The sequence below is a fragment of the Triturus cristatus genome, chromosome 1_2, assembly GCF_964204655.1.
Source record: "Triturus cristatus chromosome 1_2, aTriCri1.1, whole genome shotgun sequence".
In the NCBI taxonomy this organism is placed as follows: Eukaryota; Metazoa; Chordata; class Amphibia; order Caudata; family Salamandridae; genus Triturus; species Triturus cristatus.
Window position 1 is genome coordinate 818070236 of NC_140580.1, and position 20475 is coordinate 818090710.

The following is a 20475-nucleotide window of genomic DNA, read 5'->3' on the forward strand; positions in this document are numbered from 1 at the left end:
CGTCTCCGAATGTGCAACAACAGAATCCCACCAACACTACAATTAAAGTTTGACATTCAGCCAACGGGGCGCAGGGCAAGAACAACAAACTGACGCCAACTACCCCATAATGGGACTCAAAGGCCCTTGGGACACTAGGTAAATACCCTGGATTCGACAAATGGGACCTCATAGGCCTATCCAAAATTGGTGACATTCTCAGACCTCCAGTAGGAATATAGTTTGGCAGATTCTGAATTTTTCCGGTACCTACAAATTAGGCACGCACTACAATCGGCAATCCCCAAGGGCGATGAACTTCCAGAGTACTCCCCACTAGAGGACTGACTGCTCGATGGGCATATGACTCGCAAAGCGACCTCACTCACGTACAGAAAACGAACAAATAATCTGCCCAAGGCACTCTTACAATTATGAGACAAATGGGCAACAGACATAGGTGGCTTAGATGAGTATGAATGGTCGGAGGCAATCGCCTCACCAAGAGCGGTAGCCATCAAGGCGGGATTGAGGTTGATTGACCAGAAGATACTGCATTGGGTCTATTACGCTTGAACTACACTCTTGAAAATGGGTAGCGTGCACACACTGAGAACTGTTGCTGTTCTTGCCATCAAAGGGCACCTTCTTCAACATTATATGGGAATGTCCTGTCATACAATCCTACTGGAGGGATGTGGTAACAAAAATGAATGAGATATGGGAGGCATCGATAACCCCAACACCAAAATGGTGCCTCCTGAATATCTGGGAGGATGTATCTATTATGACAAAGGGGAAAATGTGGATGAAGTTGGGTCTGATTTTTGCCAAACGCAGCATAGCTCGCAATTGGGGAGTGGCAAGGCCTCCGTGACTCAAAGACTAGGAAAAGGACATGGACACATATATGGTGGCTTAAAAGACAGTTTAAACTAATAGAGGCTGCCCCGGGAAGCGGGTAAAAGTAAGGGGTAACTGGAACGACGCGCACGGAGGGCGGTGTACACCTCCATATCCCCCTAGAAGGGAGCCAAGAGACTCGCAGGAGATACAGTAAGGGGGAAAAGTCTCATTGTATTGATAATGTTGTGTTACTTGATCAAATTGTCACCTGATCTAATTGCGGAATATTGTCTCTCGGTGCTGAATCACTTTGTTTTATTGCATTGCTACCTTCCTTCTCTTTTGTTCTCCATTCCACCCCTTCCCTTGATACCGCTTCTATTCTCAATAAAAAGATTTATAAAAAAATAGAAAATAAATTTAAAGCAGAGTCCAAACACAGAATGAGGAGGGTGAGAGTGTCAGTGAGGAATTTGCGGCTACATGGATTCTCTACCAGAAAGAGCATTACCGAAGCTCAGTAACTTATTCTTCTGATAGAGACTTCTAGCAGCAGATTCCTCACCTTTTGAATATATACTATAGCAGTACCTAATAGGCACTGTGGATAGACTAAAGACTAAGCATGTAAAATGCCATTCTCAGCAGACCTGGCTGTCCAGACAACAGTGCTTCATGAACGTATAGAGGAATACCTACGTAGCTCCCTGGCATATGTCTAGGACGGGGACTGCGCGTGCTAACGCAGTGGTAGCAGTTTTGGTCCGGCTGGAATGGGCATGCAGTCATTCTGGAGGCTGCTTTTTCACCTGTGCAGTAGCAGATTTTAATGCAGAGTACGATCCAGGTGAGATGGTACATTTTTGCACACCCTTTCCTTTTTATGCGCCGGCAAACCCAACAAAGAGCTGATCGTCCACCCAGTGGTCTTTGGTGCGATGTAAATGCTGAGGGTACAAGCGATTGAGCCGCTCCTCCTCCTTGGAGGGGTGAAGTGGAGCACACAACACCAGCAGGTTAATGGCTTGGCTGATGTGGAACGGCGGTCCAGCTTTTGGGAGAAAGGCTCCCCTAGTACGCAGAACCTGTTTGTCGGGGAAGAAGGTGGTGTACGGTGGGTGAACACACAGAGCCAGGAGCTCACTCACACGCCATGCCGAAGTGATGACAAGGAACACTGTTTTGATGGTTAGGAGCCCTAAAGGACAGCAACAGTGGAGCAACTTGAATGGGGGACACATCAGATAAGTAAGGACGAGGTTGAGGTCCCATTGGAGCATCACAAATAGAGAAGGGAGAAACATATGTTGCAGCCCTTTCAAAAAATGCATCAAAGAAGCAAGCATATGAAGGCCAAGAGGACAAAAGGATAACCTATAACAGTGGCCTCAGCAAGGCCTTGCCGGGCGAGAGACAGCACAAATAGTGAAACATTGGACACCTTTGCATGTAGGGAGTCAATCTGGTGAGTGCCACACCAAACCACAAATTTGTCCCAACGACAGGCATGTAAAGTTCTTGTTAAGAAATGTCTGTCTGTCAAGACGACATGAACCACCTCTGGAGAAAGGTCAAAGGTTGTCAGCTGCCTCCTCTCGATCTCCACAAATAAAGGTGGATGTTGCTCAAGCCCAGGAGTTCTGGATACCATACTCTCCGTGTCCAGTGCAGAGCCACAAAGATGACTTGGAATTGGTCCGTCCAGATCTTCTTGAGAACTTGGGGCAGGAATGGTATCAGTGGGAAGGCATATAGGAGTCCTACGATCCACATGAGGCGGAAACTCCAACGCGCAGAAGTGCTGACATTGCACATTACAGGCAGTAGCAAACAGATCGAGCCAAGGTTCTCCTCATTCATAGAAGAGACCTTGCTATACCTCCAGATTTATCTGTAATTTGTGATCCGCTAGAGGCCAGCAGCGAAGCTGGTCTGCCCTGGCATTCAACAGTCCTGCCAGTTGGTTCACCACCAGGTAAATTCCTGGGTGGCCAGGTTATTTCCAGAGGTGCAAGGACTCTTGGCACAGGGTCATTGATCCCACCTACCCTGTTTGCTGCAGTACCACATGGCAGTGGTGTGCTCCTGGAGCACCTGTACGAGTCTCCCTTTGATGGACAGAAGGAAGGCTTTCGGCAACAAGCAGACGGCCCTCAGCTCCAAAAGGTTGATATTGAGCTGGGACTCCGCTGAAGACCAGTGCCCTCTGTTCGTCATCTCTCCCAGATGTCCACCCCAACCTGGACACAATGAATTGGTTACCACTATTAGCTCTGGGTGGGGAAATGAGAGGGTCTGCTTCTTACCCAACTGTTGTCCAGTAACTACCATTACAGATCTTACTCAGTCTCCCCCGAATTCTGGATGTGGTCAGAAGGCTCCCTTGATGTTGGGCCCACTAAAACTTCAGATCCCACTTCAGAGCCTACATTTGCCACCTGGTGTGCTCAACAAGCAAGATGCAGGGGGCCATCAGTCCCAGCAGCCTCAGAGTCGACCTAACTGAAAGCCAGCCCTAAGACTGAAAGATCGGGATCATAGCCTGAATGTACAGGACTCTCTTCCCCAGAGATAGGCACGAAACTGAATTGTGTACAGAACGATTCGGATGAAGGGGAGCATCTGAGAACGAGTCATGTGTGGCTTTGGCATGTTTAACGTAAACCCCAAAGATGACAGGAGGTTTGGCGAAGTCTGAAGCTGGTTGACGACTGTCTGTGGCGAGCCAGCCTACAAGACCCAGCCTCTCGACCTCCGAAGGTGTGCTGCCACCGCTGCCATTACTTTTGTGTGGACCCGAGGGGTGGTGGTGATTTCAAAGGGAGGCGCAACGAAATGGAAATGCTCATCTTCCACTATGAACTGAAAGTAGCGCATATGGGCAGGCAGGACAGGCATATGGAAATCGGTGTCCTGCAGATTCAACGCTACCATACAGTCTCCAGGATCTAGGGAGAACAAGATCTGGGCCAGGGAGAGGATCTTGACTTTCTCCTTCCAGAGGGAGAGATTGAGAAGGCGCAGATGTAAAATGGGCCAAAGACCTCCATCCTTGTTTGGCACCAGAAAGTAGCAGGATTAGCAACCATGCCCTACCTCTTTCGATGGCACCCTCTCTATAGCCCCTTGGGCCAATAAGGCTAGCACTTCCTGCCACAAATAGAGAGATGTTCCTCCGTCAGTCATAGGGTTAATAGCAGAATATGTGGCAGTGACCAAAGGAAGGTCAAGGCGTAACCTTTACGGACAATTTGAAGGACTCACCTGTCTGATGTGATCGCTTGCCAACCTGGATAGAATCAGTAGATTGTACCTCCCACCAGGACGGTACACTAAAGATGTTTGGAAGGTGTCACAACGGCCTCTCCCACGAACCTGGTGGGTTCCCTGTTAGGGTGGGATAGGGTGATGTTAGGGAATACCGTGACTTAAGCCATGAACATACCAGTGGAACTGCTTCTGGCGACAATGGGTAAAGAGGACGTGAGGGCAAGCTGTGCCCCTACGCCTCTTGTAGCGCTCAAGGGCAGAGTTAGCCTTGTCCCTAAACAAGCGAGTTCCATCAAACGCCATGTAAATTGGTGAGGACTGGATATCACCCAGGAAACCAGTGGTTGAAAGTCGTGCATGGCGGCATATGGCCTGCCCAACAGAGTTGATGGCGTCGAATCCACAATGAATCGTTAACTTGGCCACATCGCAACCATCCTGAATTGCCTGTGAGAGGACTGGGAGAGGCTTCCGGAACTCCGGGGAGGACTTGTGCCAATGAGTCCCAAAGGATGTTGGTATTCTTTCCCAGCAGACAGGAGGCATTAATTGATCAGAGGGTCAAGCTGGCTGAGTAGAATATCCTCTTCTCAAACATCTCCAATGTCTTAGAGTCCCTATGAGGGGGAGTATTTGGGAAACTGTTAGGTTAGTCTAGCTAGTGGAAGCTTGCACCAGAAGACTCTCTAGAGAGGGGCGCTGGGACAAAAAGATCAGGTCACCCGAAGAAGGAAGGTGGAGCCTGGCACTCAATAATTCACTGGAGCCCAAGTCCTGAGAAGAGTATCTGTCACGGAGCCACTGAATGGCAGAAGAGGCTAAGAAGCAGCCTCGCCAGGCTGCAGAACGTCACCCTCCTGGACTCACCCTCCTGGTTCAGAGTTACGAGCAGAAAAATACAGTGTTTAAGTTAAACTACATCTTATCACAACCACGTAAAGCCGCGCATGGTGATGCTATAAGCTGAGTCAAAACTAAATGAGGTACACATAAGCTATGACACATTACTGAGAAAAAACGATGACCAACTGCCACAGTAAATCTGCACCCAACTTCTTTAAAAGTGAGAAGCCATAATCATGCAACCTCACACTGTTGTGACAATCAAAACTGCCCTGGTGAGTTGCACAGAAAAACCTAGGCCTGATAACAAAATTTTTTCTAGGTGGTGCTAAGTTTCTTTGAATGCACAACGACCAGAACATCCAACATTTACTGTTATGCAAATGTCTTGTAATCTTCTTTCCTGGAAGACCAATATTTTCTGTGAGACCTGGGCCTTTTGTGTTTTTCCCAGGCATGTCCCAGTAAAGTCTCCAGTAGGAGTCCCAGTGCTTAAAGTGAAGTGACTTGCTCGTTTCCCACTCAGTGGGACACCTCAACATTCATTCAGAAAGCAAACTTGTCCGAGACATCGAGGTTTCGTTCATGATAGCATTAGGTCTAAAATTCAACATAAGGCAAGTTTCACATTTCCATATGTCATGCTAAATCCCCAAATGCCACATAATGAATCATTGGAATAAAATTTTAAATAGTGCCTTTATCCATTCACTGCAAAGTTTAAAAACGAAAAAAGGCCTGTTTAACAGTCTTACAAAAGAATCAAAAAAAGCAAAAAAAAAATTAAATATGTGTGACTTTTAAGCTCATTGGAAATGGCTCCAAAAGAGTTACAAAATCCTGAAATGTGAAAAATGGAACTAAATTGATTGGACCATGTGCTAAATCCTTCATTCAGTGTTGGGTGATATCAGTGCAACACACTGGGGTATAGGGTCCCTCCTCCCCACTTTCCTAATCCTATTCCCCCAATACCAGTCTACCTACAATGTGATAGTCTATTACAAAAATTCCAGGGTCTCATCCTGATATTTCATAGGAAGTAGTTTCAATTAGAAATAAAGCCAAGTACTCAGATTCTAAGGCTATTGCTTCACGTTAAATAGAAGCAGACACCTGGATATCCAGAGGGTCTGTAAACACAAGACAGTGCTCATTAAGGGGAAAAACTGAATTCTATAAAGAGATTAATCGTTCATTTTGCAATGGCTATTTTGCACATAAATATTTATATATGACTAATAAAACAATATTTACTTTAATTTCAACTGCAGCAGATCCAATCAGAAGCAAGGAATCACCATCCCAAACGTCAATCTGAAGAGTATGAATAGCAAGATAGCGTATAAACCAACGCTGTTCTCCAGGTTTTAGAAATGCAGGTTCCACCATATACTTCAGTTGGTATCCAGGAAGCCCTATAATTGAACGAAGTTTACACATAAAGAAAAATGTTATGTTTGAATTCTCATTCAGGTGCTTTAATTACTGTAGTGTGGAGAGTGTAAGAAAATACAGAGTTTTTGTGATGACACCATTTAAAGAACGATTTAAAGCATTATAAAAAAAAGATTCAAGATCATAACATTATCCACAAGAACATCATCTGTAACAATATGTTTGCAGCTTGTAGGGCCTTCTATTCACTGTCATCTAGTGTTGGAATCAGATATTCTAAGTTATTTTGTGTTCATTAGAGTTTCAGTTTAAAAATGACTTGTGATAACTCCCCTGAATTCCACAGTACACCAAGACGCACATAGCACCTTCAATTGAGTTTTTACACTTCTGAGTACTCGTTAGTGCAGAGATGTGGTGAATTATGATGTCTATGCACTGGAATCAGGCATACTACCATGTGTTTGCAACCATGGAGGTGTTTAGTGTGTATGTGAATCTATGGCACTGCAAGATTACTGATTGTTATAGATATATAATGTTTTCCATTTGCAGCATGCGCAGCTTTAGATCACATGCTGTGCACAGACTACAAACCAGTACCCACTCACCCAAAGGAGTGGCTCTGGAGAAACACAGAGAGTTAAACGGAACATGTTTAAAGTAGGTTGTCTGACTTGTACTTTGTCGGGCATGAATGTCCACACAGAAGTGTTTAGTGAATGTGTTGATAGATGACCAAGTAGACGATATCCAGAAGTCTACTAACGTAATGTTAACTAGAAAGGCCATTGTGGCCCCACTGAAAGTCTATACACATCCTAGCACAGCATCCACTCCCCACATTGTCTGCTTGTTGCAGTCCCACATCATGTTTGTAATGCGTCTCAGTATTTGAACCTGCTTCCCCTTGATGAATAGCAGAAAGGCCTTTAGGGCAAACTGCAACGCACAAATCTCTGAAAGATTGATATGATGATTCTTCTCCACTGCAGACCAATGACTCCTAACTTTCACCTCCATAGGGTGACTGCCCAAACCCAGACTCTATGCATCTTTCACTACTGTGAGCTCTGGGTGGAGTAGGAACAGTCTTCGGGATGTCATCGACCACTGAATATCCAAGGCTGTCTCTTCTAAAATACACATCTTGTCCAGTAAGCAAACCAACTGCTGGACTCATTGCAGGTGAGGTTCCACTTTAGGGCGTGCACGTGCCAATGGTCATGAGGGACAGCAGGATGCATGATGCCAAGAAGTATCAGATTATCCACGCTGCAAACCAGGAGGGTGCCTGAAACATCAGGATTATAACCCAAACCTTGGCTTGCTGTAGTGGGGTAAAAAGGCCTAGAAAGTCATGGTGCCCAGTATGGTCCCAATGTTGGGAAACATCAGCTTGAGTTGCAGAAGGGATTTCGACTTATTGATGGAGGGATGACAACAGGGTGACAGTTGCCCTAAGGTGGGTCGCAACTAAATGCAGCAAGATCGTCATCAAGGTACAGAAATATGTGTATCTCCGACCTCCAAACACAGGCTGAAACCAATGCGATCACCTTTGTTAACACTTAGAGGTGTTCAATGAGGGGAGCTAGGATGGCATATTGAAGTATTCAGACCATACCACAACTTGAAGGGAACATCTGTGGAACTGCAGGATGGAAAGTAAGGATCCTGAAAGTCCAAGGACGCCATCCTGCTCCCTGGGTCCAGGGCAGCAAGGACCTGGATCAAGGTCAACATCTTAAACTCGCTCTTCTGAAGGAAGGTAGTCAGAGACTGAAGATATTTGCCCTTTCTGGGCACCAAAGAGTACCAGGAGTAACACCCCTGGCCCCTCACTGCCCGAGCACTCTCTCCATAACCCCGTTAGCCAGCAATGATCAAACTTCTTGGGAAACGATGGCGGCATGAGCTGCTGAAGTCTGTACAAAAACAGAAGGGGTTGAAAGAGGAACAGATGTAAACAAGAAAATGTCATCGTGCTGATCAACCTACAACACCCATTGACATAACTGTAGACCAGCCAAGCATATAGATCTGTCCCCTTCTGGTTATGCATGGCTGCAGTTGCGATAGGCAGGAAAGAGGATTACAGTCCTTGCTGGTGATCACATTCTCTGGATTCATGAAAAGGCCATACAGGTTGCTGTGGGGGCTGCAAGGGCTAGGATAGTCGATATCCAAGAGTATTCTCAAAATGTTTAGTATTTATGGTGAAACTGATGCACAGGAGATAAAAAGCATAAGGAGTGGGCCACAGCCCAACCATCATTGAATCACTTCAATGCAGAATAATCTTTTATTCCCAAAATCCTGAAGCCATCATAAGGATGTAAGCACGTTCCCAGAGAAGCCTGTGCTGTGCATCCAGACAGGATGCCTGATCACCACACGGCTGCCCTTGCTGTGACCTGCACAGTAGACTATACCTAGACCTGCTCTCAACATATACTAGCTACATCATGTCTGTCTTGAATTGTTTGAGCAAAAGTATTTCTGAATTCATAGGGAACAGCAGTGCAAATCTTGCTGGCATGCTTTTAGTGTTCAGGGACTCTTAAGCCAAATTGGCAGATGAGAGCACCCTCTTCCTGAACATGTCTATGCACTTTGATTTTCTATATGGCGGAGTAGTGGGGAGTGTGTGAGGTTGATCTTGATGGTGGAAGCCTGAACCACCAGGCTCTTAGGATTTGGGTGCTGGGTCAGGCATATGACGCCTAGTTACAGTGCAACTTACTAGAGATGCTGGCCATAGCTTGAAACAGGTTGGCATCTATAACACTGTCCAAGTTTTGTAAATGGCCAGCAAAGTTCAAGAGGCGGGCCCAGACTGCAAGATCTTTCAATAGGTTTGCCTTGATGTCTACTTTGGGTAGCTGAAGTTCCAACACTTCTGTGGCTCTCAGGACTATCACCGAAAAAAGACCCCGAATCCAATTCATGGAAAATATCCAGGTCACTAGCATTCTATAAATCTAAATACAGATCTGCAGCCGTGTAATGTGGGTATAGTAAATCATCATTTACATGGGGAATGTTTTGAAGGCCCTGGACGATGACCGAATCCAAGTCAAACAGGGCCTCTAGCCTTCGCTGATGATAGAGTGGAATTGCCTGGGAATCCTCTCAAGACATGGGCTGCGCTTTGGTTATCTCATAATGAGTCATCAACCAAGCACAGGCCGACATCGCCTCCTGATCTGAAGTGCCAGGTTGGCTCCAGAGCCAATGTCACTGCAGCCTAGGCGGGCACCGGAGACAACAGGACCAGTCTAGACTTCGGTAGGTGTGGTGATATGAGCTGGGAGATCCAACAGATGCCCAGCGAGATCAGTCAGTGCTGAGGCAGCCCGAGTCAGCTGGAATCCGACTGGAGTTCATCTTGAACTCAGGAGCCTAGACTAACTCCAAGGGCTGGCCAGCTGGCCTCCAGTTCTGTGCCTCATGGTTATAAGAGGCTCCCCAACCAGCTCCTTAACCCAGCTGCAGCGAGTTTCTGACCCCATGTTGTGGCTCAGCGAGCTTAAACCAATCTTTGGATGGGATCCTGTGTTCAAGAGGTGCTGGTATGGGGGACTGTGGCAGAGCATCACATACGTATTTTCCGCAAAGATGAGAGGGCTCCTGAGGCAGTGGCAGCGACATTTTGAATGTTACACAATCAAGCACACTGTTGGCATGTGATCATATTTCAGTGGGAGTTAAAGCCAACCAATTAAAATAATATAAAGAGTTGAGTCCTGAAGAGCTACCCAAAGATGATGGTGCTGAAACGATGACTTACATCATTGGCAAAGAGATAGATTTCCTCATAACTAAATCCCAGAATAAAATGCTGATGTTGTTCCCCCCCGAATAAGGATTCCAACACGATCGCTGTTTCAGGACACCTTTTTTCTGCGATTGTTGTGGATTAAGGGATCCTGATCAAATGAAACTAGGTAAGAGAGGCACTACTCCATAAACATCCAACGCCTACATTTACCTGGAAAAGAAGTTAGAATAAACCTAATTAAGCCCAATATACTTTCACCACTTCAGCTGGTTATGAAAGTCTGGTGCAAATACCATTAAAGTGGCATGTAAAGGGTCTGTCATGTTCTAATGCATGAGGTGCGCTCACTGAGGTCCAAGAAAGCAGACTAATAAAAGAAAATGAGTTGGAAATTGCAGAAGGTAATAAATTCCCCAAAGTGGTCCTTGGTCTTGCTTTTGTAAGCGCTCTTTTGGGTATTTCCATTTGATATCAAAGTAACGTTTTCAGGACATTCCTGCATCTTGATATGCCTCTTTCGTCTCATGTTTACTTAGGAGAGTGAACTTTACATTTTAGCTAGTACAGAATTTGGCGTAAACTGGGTGCTGCATTTCTCTAGAATGGGGTGTGTTATGTTATGGTAGTCAAATACTATGCCCATCCAAAGTTAAGCTACACAAGGGCTGAGGAAGCATCATGATTTCATCGACTGTCGGAAAAGATCTTGTAGGATCCAGAGAAAGCCTTGCCTTTTCGAGGACACCACTGGTGTCTGAATTCCTCCAGTGCAAAGACTATTTGATGCTGCTTCTATGTATGGCACGCTTCTCTCAGATAACATCAACAGTTTCCAGCTTATGATGGGTCTGCTTAAGAGTAGGCCCCTAAGGATTGCATTTTGCATTAACATAATTACTAACACCTACAAATTGGTTTCCATCAGGTGCGTAGTTGCGTAGTTCTGGGGGGGGGGGGGGGGGGGGTTGATGTGTGACACCCCCCTAATAAATATGTGTAGGTGGGTCCATGAGCAGTGTCTGTGGTCAGGTTTCCTTTTAGATTAGCAGCCGTCGAACACGCACACACACCCCACCCCTCATCTTCCCTCTCTAACTAAACAGGCCAAGAATAATAAACAAGGGACATGGTGGCTCTCAGGTGCTGCAGAGAAGAATCCTTTTAAATGTAAGACTATTTTTTTCATACATTTTGTCATTGCAATGGCAGTGATGGTTGGGAAATCTCTGTTTCAACCTCCCTCTCCCCGAATCTAACTGTCTGAGCTACGCCCCTGGTTCCTATAAGTAATTTAACACTTGCAAAAGATGTATAAGGCTCTTACCAGCATTAACTGAGCCATCTTTGTTTATCTGCACTAGGATGTGCGATGACCAATCTGACTGATCCAATTTCATTAGCTGTAAACGCTGAGTTGTTACAGGTGGAAAACGATAAAACTGGAAGGTGAAATAGATAGACTGAGGCCACTGAGCAGGCATGCCTTCTTGTGGAATCCTACAGAAAATAAAACAACAAAAAAACAAGTACTTTTGTCAGGTTATCAATCTCATACATTTAAATGCAGTTGATTGCTCATATTGGATATCATACAGGAGGTGAATATGATCTCCACACGGTGCGCTGCTTAACTTGGCATTTATTTACATGCAATTCTTATTTACTCCATATGTTGCATTTTAATAATTCTGTACTACTTTGTGATATACTGACAGGAATGGAATTGTACTAATGCTAAAAAGAGCAACTTGAGGTGAACTTATTTTTGTGAAGAATACAGCTCTCTTGGAAAACCTATGCAGGAATACCTACAGTGACCTTGCCAGCTATTCAGTGTTTTGCCCAAATATCTATCATGTAAACATGAAGTAACAATCAGTGTACTAGTAACTGCTAATTTCCAGTATTACTGTCTCTCAGTCTCTCTCTCTCTTGCTCCAAGATCTGCTGCCGGTGGAACTAGAACAGAGTAAGCTATTGGAGCAGGTTGTTGTCCACTCTTGACCACAGTATTAACTAGATGTTTCAATCAGTAAACGTATTGTCTAAACTGCAGGTAGCTCACAATGCAGTTATCAAGATTCTGTAAAGTCTACAAAAACTAACAGGTCCCTGTGTTCCACGTCAACACACTTAATAATCCAAATAGACTGGATCCAACGTTGGGAGTTCAGGGCCCCAAACTGTGGAACGTAATGAGCCCAAATTTAAGGGCACAGCCAGACTACAATTGTTTCATGACTCAACTATTGTGGCTTGCTTTCAAGTGAACCTCCTCTACTTGAGAGCTGTGATTCAGAATATCGGACTGAGCCCTTGATTGTCGACTGAGCACTACGTTTCCTATATTTTGAACGTTGTTACACCTTCTTTCTCTCTTTAGTAGACAAAATGAGATACCCCTACTCTAAGGGCCTGATTGCGAGTAAAGGTGCTATTTATTGCACCTGACAAATAAATATGCCATGGGGTATGTTATTTATCGGGTGCGATAAATTGCATGTATTACGAGTCTCCAAAGAATAACATGCAGATTTTGGTGGTTAACACACCAAAATCCACATGGTACAGTATATACTATGCACACTGCGCCTGTTAAATTTGAGCACTTTTGACCTACCAAAATGTAATGAAGCTTTAAGTATTTCATGCAACCAATAATTATCGATATGTTAAATACCTTCCAACTCCTGGGGCGCATGGGAGTCTTTCCAGATTAGACTATTTTCTTATGCCCGCGGCCCAGACTGCCCGGATTCGAGAGGTTAGGCACCTGGCGCGGGGTATCTCTGATCATTCCCCGCTGTGGCTGCTCTTTGACACCGGGTCGCGATCTGCAGGGCGGATCGCTCCCATTAACCCTTGGTACCTGCGAGACCCCACGATTCGCGACAGCTTGGTCAAGTCGATTGATCAATATTTCCTTCAAAACGAGGCGTCGGTGTCGTCCGCAATGTCCCTGTGGGAAGCCTTTAAAACCGTGCTCCGCGGACAAGCCCTCTCCCAGATAGTGGTGGCTAAGAAGCTCAAGAATGAGGCAGTGGTGAAGCTGGAGACTGACATATCGGGGCTGGAGTCGGCCTTGGAGGCGGGTGTCACTCCGGATGGGCTCCATGCCCTCAGCTTGAAGCAGTTTGAATACAGGTCTCTTGTCACCGATGCTGCCAAGACTATGTATAGGGAGCGGCAGGGTAGATTGTATGACGCCGGAGACAAGGCGGGTAAATTGATTGCTTGGCTGGACAGGAAGGAGAGAGTGAATCGTGTGGTCCCGGAGCTTCGGGTCTCGGATGGAGCGTGTGTGACTGAGCCTGGTGAGATTGTGGAGTGTTTTGCTGACCACCTCCGGGCCGTGTACTCCCCGGTGACTGATAGGGATGAGGAAGACTCTCGCCTTCTGCTGCGGGATATTGCCCTGCCCGGCTTGTCTGTCGAGGACCGTGAACAGCTGGACGTCCCCTTGTCTGTTGACGAAATTGCAACTGCGATCCGCTCCCTTCGCTCTGGCAAGGCTATGGGTCCCAACGGCCTGCCTATTGAGTTGTATAAATTGCGCCCGGATAAAATCGCGCCTTTCCTCCGTCGTATGTTCCAGGAGTCCCTCGAAACGGGTTCCCTTCCCGCCGACCAGCGTCTGGCTACTATAGTCGTGATCCCCAAGGATGGTAAGCCACGAGACCGCTGTGCCTCTTACAGGCCTATTTCTCTATTAAATGCCGAGCCTAAGATACTGGCTAAAGTCCTCGCCACTCGCTTGCTCAGCGTTATCTGTGATCTGATCCATCCGGATCAATGCGGCTTCATCCCTCATCGTAATACCGCTCTTAACCTGCGGCGTCTCCACGGCGCCCTCGCTAGGGCGGAGTACCTCTCCGAACCAGCCGTACTGGTTTCTTTAGATGCCACGATGGCCTTTGATACCATCGAGTGGCCATTCCTCTGGGCTGTCCTGACCAAATTCGGCTTTGGGGAGGGATTTCTTGGCTGGGTGAAGCTTCTTTACGCTGGACCAATGGCTCAGGTGGTCGTCAATGGGCGGGTCTCTCAGCCTTTCGCTCTCGGTAGGGGTACGAGGCAAGGGTGCCCGTTGTCCCCTCTGCTCTTTGCTCTCGCCTTGGAACCGCTCGCGGCCTGGCTCCGCTGGGAGCCCTCGATCAGAGGGATCCGGTGGGCCCCGGGCTTCGAGGACCGGGTCTCGTTGTACGCGGATGACATTCTTTTGTATCTCACCTCGCCGCGGCAGTCGCTTAATGTTCTCTTTGATGTCCTTACTTCCTTTGGGAGAAATTCGGGTCTGATGATTAACTGGTCTAAATCTTGCGTGTATCCTATCTCTGGTGGCCCTCCTCTCTTGCCGCCTCGGCTTCCGATCCAACTATCTCTGTCCGGCTTTAAATACCTGGGGGTGTACGTTTCGTTGGACCCGGCGGTTCGCCATGAGCAGAACCTCCTGCTTCCACTTCGGCATTTGAGGGAGGATACGGCTCGGTGGTGTAAACTGCCCTTGTCCCCGCTTGGTCGCGCAGCTCTGTTTAAAATGATGTCCCTTCCCAGATTCCTTTATGCACTTCAGAACTCCTTCGATGTCATTCCGGTTACCTACTTTCGGGAGGTGGAGAGCCTGCAGAGGAGACTGGTGTGGGACGGGCGGGCGCGTATCGCTCTGGCAAAGCTCACTCTCCCCTGGTACGACGGAGGCATCGCGCTTCCCGACATTAGAAGGTACTATTGGGCCTCCCAACTATCGGCCATTAACCATGCCACGTATGCGCCCGGCTTGAACCCGGCGTATGAGATGGATAAATTTCTGCTTCCCGGCGGTAACTATAATAGGGCGCTTTACTCCCGCTTGGCTGGAAGGACCCTTACGGGCCCTACTAAGATTGCGGTAAGGATCTGGAAGGCAGCTAATGTAGCCATGGGCTGGAGTGAGCGTTTAACGTGTGCTACTCCTTTATTCGTCTCCGACCGATTGGGTAGCCTCTGGACAACGAAAGGCTTTGAGCACTGGGACACGATCGGTATTAGCAGAGTGGGAGACTTATGGGTTAAGGGCGCGGTTAAAACCTTCGCGGCGCTCCAGAGCGAATACGAGCTTACTGAAAGGGAGTTCTTCCGTTATGCCCAGGTTCGGCATGCCCTGCTCTCTGTCTTTGGGGAAGGGACCACGGTCCCGGCTTCTTCGCCCCTCGAGGACCGCGTACTCGATGGTCACGTGCCCGACAGTACTATCTCTCTCATTTATAAAAAACTGATTAATAATCGGGCTGACCTCTTGGTGCGTCTCCGGGAGGCATGGACGGGAGATGGGGTGGAGTTGGACGACGAGGACTGGCAATCCGCACTGTCGTCCCCTAAGGAGGTGGCCATCCCGGCCCGTCTCCGTCTGGTCCAGCTTAAGATTCTCCACCGGGTTTACGTGACGGGTCCCCGTTTGGTTTCGATGGGATTTTCTGACGACGGGCTCTGTAAGCGGGGTTGTGGGCTTAGTGCCACCTTTCTCCACATCCTATGGGAGTGCCGCGAGGTGCCGGAATACTGGCGCCGGGTGCATGAGGTTATGGGACGAGTCACCGGGGTTGCTCTGTTGCCGGAGGTGCGTCGCTGTGTTCTGAATGTGTGGGAGCCCAATAATTATAACGCGGCCCAGACTCGGTGGGCGGCCCTGGGGAACATGATTGCCAAGAGAGATATAGCGCAGCTTTGGGGTTCCCAGCGGCCTCCCACCCTGTCTGTATGGATGGAGAACATGGACTGGTGCATGTTCAGGGAGAAGACTGTGTATGTGGCTCGTGGTAAACCGGGGGCATGGGGCAGAATCTGGGGGCAATGGAATGAGTATCGGGGGAATATCTGTGCTCCCCCCCTGGTGGACACTTCCGAGGTTGCCTTGTCCCCCTGACCCGTGATGGTTCCTTGCGTATTTGGAATATCCGAGTGTAGACCTGGCTCACCCGTGGACCCCCACTGACCTCTTAGTCCTCCTTCCCCTTGACCGCCATCTGGTGGTCGGATGTGAAGTCCCCCTGCTGTAGTCAGACGCCCACTTCATGTCACTACGCCTCGCCTTTTGTTTTTTTTTTTTTTTTGTTTTTTTTTTTTTTAGTTGTTATTTATGTTAAATGTATGTATCCTGATTCCTTTATATGTAACCGGAGCTTCTGTAATGGGCTGGGCCCCATGGGCCGGTTAATGACTTTAACACTGTGTGATCCTTTTTGATTCTAGCGGCCAGCCCTGGTGGTTTGATGGCCATGCTTGTATCCTTTTTACTGTTCAATAAAAACTTTTATAAAAAAAAAAAGAAAAAAAAAAAAAATACCTTCCAACTCATAATTCCAACTGTGCGTAAACCAGGGTTTAGGCAAGGGTCAGAATACACCGACCCACTCGTAATCACACCCTTTTAAATAATCTTCTTCTCTGATTCCTTTTCATAACAATGTTCTTTGAGGTACAGCTTTTTTCTCCTAATGCATTATGTTCATCAATGGAGCCCTCCTCCCAGCGTTTATATTGTTGTAGCCCAAGATGTTGCTTCAATATGGGATTTTATTCCTATGACAGTTTAAGGCAACAAAACCAGGCGCCCAACTTTTACCACTTCACCTAATAAAAGGCCAGTCCTGTTGGTTTTACCAATGCTTGTTGCTTTTTGGCAACAGTTTGTGAGGCCTCTGATCTAAAGGAATGCCTTCAAACTGCAAGCTGGAGCTCCTCAGAGATACCACTTTTGGTGCACCATGAGTGAAAAGACTCCATCGCTCTCCACACTGAGTATCAAAAAGGTAGCTCTAGATTCACTACACCAGCCCTCTGCAAAATCTCTGGTTGGTGGCAGCATAGTTAACGTTTTTGATGTGGTGGTTACATTCAGGTGATATATCTACCGCACCCTTGCATAAGTTAAATCAAAAGTCTTATGCCGATTAGGCATGATTTGTGTTCATTATTTTGTGTGTGTTTGGGTAGATACTTTTGGCAACATTGTTTGCAGTCATTGTAGCTTGTGTGCATTGTAAGTGCTCTTTGAACGTTATAAGCGCATGTGCTAGTGATACAAACAGTTATTTGTAAACATTCACTTCTTCCTCTGCTGTTCATTATTTCAACGGCTCTCTGTAGAACGCGCACAAGTTTTCTCCACACTACAAGGTATAGCTGGTCATGTTCAGGTGGGAAAGCACCATTGTATTGAATTCTGGAAATAGGCCGTTCCCCGATTCTTCTTTGAGGAAGTAAACTGTCCAAGTCTGATTGATTGGACCACTTGGTTCAGGGTGATGCACTGACTCATTGGCAGTGGGCCACTGTCCAACATCCTGAACCACGATATATAGGCTGTGGTTTTTGGAGAGGGTGTTGAACCCCTTTAGATCTGGACCTACATAGATTCGCTACTAAATGAGGAGTTGCTCCTCTTTTTCTGGACAGAGCAAACTGAAGCTCTACTCACCTGATCTGCTGATGAACTATCCTAATGAAGGCACCAGCCAGCCAAAGAGTACAGACAGGTACAAGCCCTCTCTAAATCTCACTAGTGACTGGATTAGGTTTAGTCAAGAAACTGCTATCAGTGCAGGTGATCTGAGTGGTTATTCTACCAGTGCACACTCCCTTACTCAAACACGTTTTGTTGTTCTTTATATTTACCCTGCTGCTGTTGCAGCAGTCCAACACCTGGCTGGCTGGCACGCCGCTAGGTGGTCCAGAATTGGCAGTCTGGTTTGAAGGCAGTCCTTCGCGTTTGAAAACTTGTCTCTGTGGGTCGGACAGATGTTAAAGCCCACACACAGAGCATCAGACTCTTGGGCAAGCACAAATGCAGACAAGCACACAGAAGCCTTCAATTAGCACACTCAGAACAGAACAAAGCACAATGAAAATATTTACATATTTTTTTTGACCTAGTTAGATCAGCTTTCCCATAGACAAGGTGTGTTTTGGTTTGCAAATACCTTTGGCACAGTTTTACAAATCTTCACAAAACTTTCCCCCCCAAAAAAAGAAAATTCACCTCAGCTCCTTCCTGGATAGTTTTTGGGGATCCAGCAAGCGGGAGCTGAGAAAAAAGAGGGGTCCCAAAAGCAAATTTCCACATGCAATTTTCCATAGACTTCTTTAAGCAGAGTTACCGCAAAAGCAGCAAAACGGAATTACACCAAATTTGGCAGAAAGCTAGATCTTGGCCTGCAAATTATGTTTTTTGTGATTTAGTGTAAATCTATTCAATATTTTTTGACAGATTAAGGTTAAAAATAAATGTATATTTGGAGATGTTGGCTACGCAAGAGTCTATCGCGAGTCTCAACAAAGCAGAAGTACAAACATAGAGCATTCTGATTGGCCCAGGGAACATTTGTTCATCCTTAGGCCAACTCGCTCCTGTGGGAGTCAGACTCCTGCGGGAGCGAGCACTCTGATGAGCCGTCAGTAACATGAGAAGGCTATATATGGCAGTCATTACAGGACTAGGGGGACTTGGTCCCCCTTCCTGAAGTTTTAAAACAAAAATAATATAAGGGGCCAGGGTAGGGATACCCTGACCACAGGCCATATGGGGGGAGGACCCAGAGGAAATCCCATGGGGCCAAGGTATAAAAATAAATCATCCCTTTTTTCCACAATCCTGCAGGAAAAAAATCCAAATGGTGGCGCCCATGTTTTTAAAAAAAAATATGGGGGGGAAGCGACAGTAGGGCCCCGCTACCCTAGTCCATATTGGGCTATGGGGACTCCATTCCCTGGAGTCGGGTACTTTAACTAAGGACAGATGGGAACCCTGGTGACCAAATCCCACCGGGACAAAATAAGCAAATATACGGAGCAATTGTAGGTCTCAGGCATGGGGTCCCCGGGGCCTAAGGAGGCACGGGGATGGGGGCAGAGCGGCCACCCTCCCTTTTCTGATTGAAATCGGCCCCGGGGAGGGGATCCCCATGGCCTAATGAGGCTCTGGGAGGGAGGCAAAGTGCTACCCTTAACTTAATATAAGTGTTGCTTGGTAGGTTTCCCGTATGGGCAGAGAGGCACCCACCTATAAAGCAGAAAGGCCACGGGGATGGGGTCCTCGGGTCCATAATTGGCTCGGACAAGGGTGCTGCGTGCCTCTGTCCCCTTTTTACTCACTCATACAGCCACACACACACCCACTCCCTCATCCAAACAGCTACTCATATAACCAGTCACTCACCCATACAGCCAAACACACGCCCATACAGCTATTCACAAATCCACTTAGTCACCAATACAGCCACTGTTACACCCACTCACTCACCCATACAGTCTCAACTCTCCATTGGTGGTGCCTCTTTTGATTTTTTTTTTTTGTAAAAAGTGTACTGGTCCTGCACAGGGCACCCAAATCCATTATTTTTATTTGGGCGATTCCCAAAGCCCCAGCAGGCCCTGCCAGCTCCTCGTGCATGCACAACTGTTCCTGAAAAGCTGGCACATGAGTCAGGGTTCCACTTCTCTCCCACTAGCACATATGGATCCGAACATCTGTTCGGTGCGCATGGCCCCTCCAGACATGGGCACAGAGGGAAGGGTGAGCACCCATCTCCACTCCGGGGCTCTAGTCTGCATTGGGAGCTTCCAGGCTTTCATCTTCTGCCAGGAATTTGTAGGGCCTCGGGGACATTTCAAGAACACAGTGCAGTGGCACTCGTATTTTTCTTTTACTGTAGTTCCGTGAGCAAGTCCAGAGGGCTAGGGGTGCCTAGTGGCACATCTTTCCTGCAGAGAGAGCCAAAGTACACTTACAAGTACAGGGCTCCCTATCCTTCCCGGCAGTATTCTGAAAACCAGGTGGAGAATGCTACTCTTGCCCACGTATGACCTATTCCCCCAAGCCTTCTCCTGGGGCTTTCTGGGGTCCCATTTGGCATATTTAGGTAATTTTGATGTTGTTCTGCTCCTGGTTGCAGGCTCTATGCAGCAGGAGGGTTTCCTCGGGCGCTCTGGCCTCTAAATTCTCGTTTTCCTTTTGAATTTTTTTTTTTTACTGTGCTCATTCTTTTGTAGAACTGTTGTCAAGTCTGGGCAACTGATATCTCTCTGATATCTCCCCTCTGCCCGAGTCTTCCTCAGCAGCCCCCTCAATGTCTTTAAGGCAGAGTGCTCCCCCTGCCTGCACTTCTCAAGTCCCATAATTCCTAGCTGGTTATAAGGCACCTGTGTGTCAGGTGAGTCAGGGGCCTCTCCATTTTGCAGGTCACATACCTGCAGGACCAATCCACAGAAGATCAGGGGAACCTTCCTGGATCCCCTACTAGATCTATCCCTCTACTGTCCCCTGGAAGGTGTGGGGGGCTAATGCCAGAGGCCCTGGAGAAACAAATCCTCATTCCTGG

At 47.2% G+C, this 20475-nt stretch overlaps 1 protein-coding gene across 1 annotated transcript in view; it reads right to left on the reverse strand.

Moving 5' to 3' along the window:
- Positions 1-20475, reverse strand: part of NPHP4 (nephrocystin 4) — a 969441-nt gene that overhangs the window by 361693 nt on the left and 587273 nt on the right. Inside the window, exons 16-17 of the mRNA XM_085608868.1 lie at positions 11445-11617; positions 6196-6356 (exon numbers count right to left, since the gene is read on the reverse strand). Of these exons, the coding sequence (XP_085464994.1) occupies positions 6196-6356; positions 11445-11617 (334 nt within the window). The remainder of the gene's footprint in view (positions 1-6195; positions 6357-11444; positions 11618-20475) is intronic.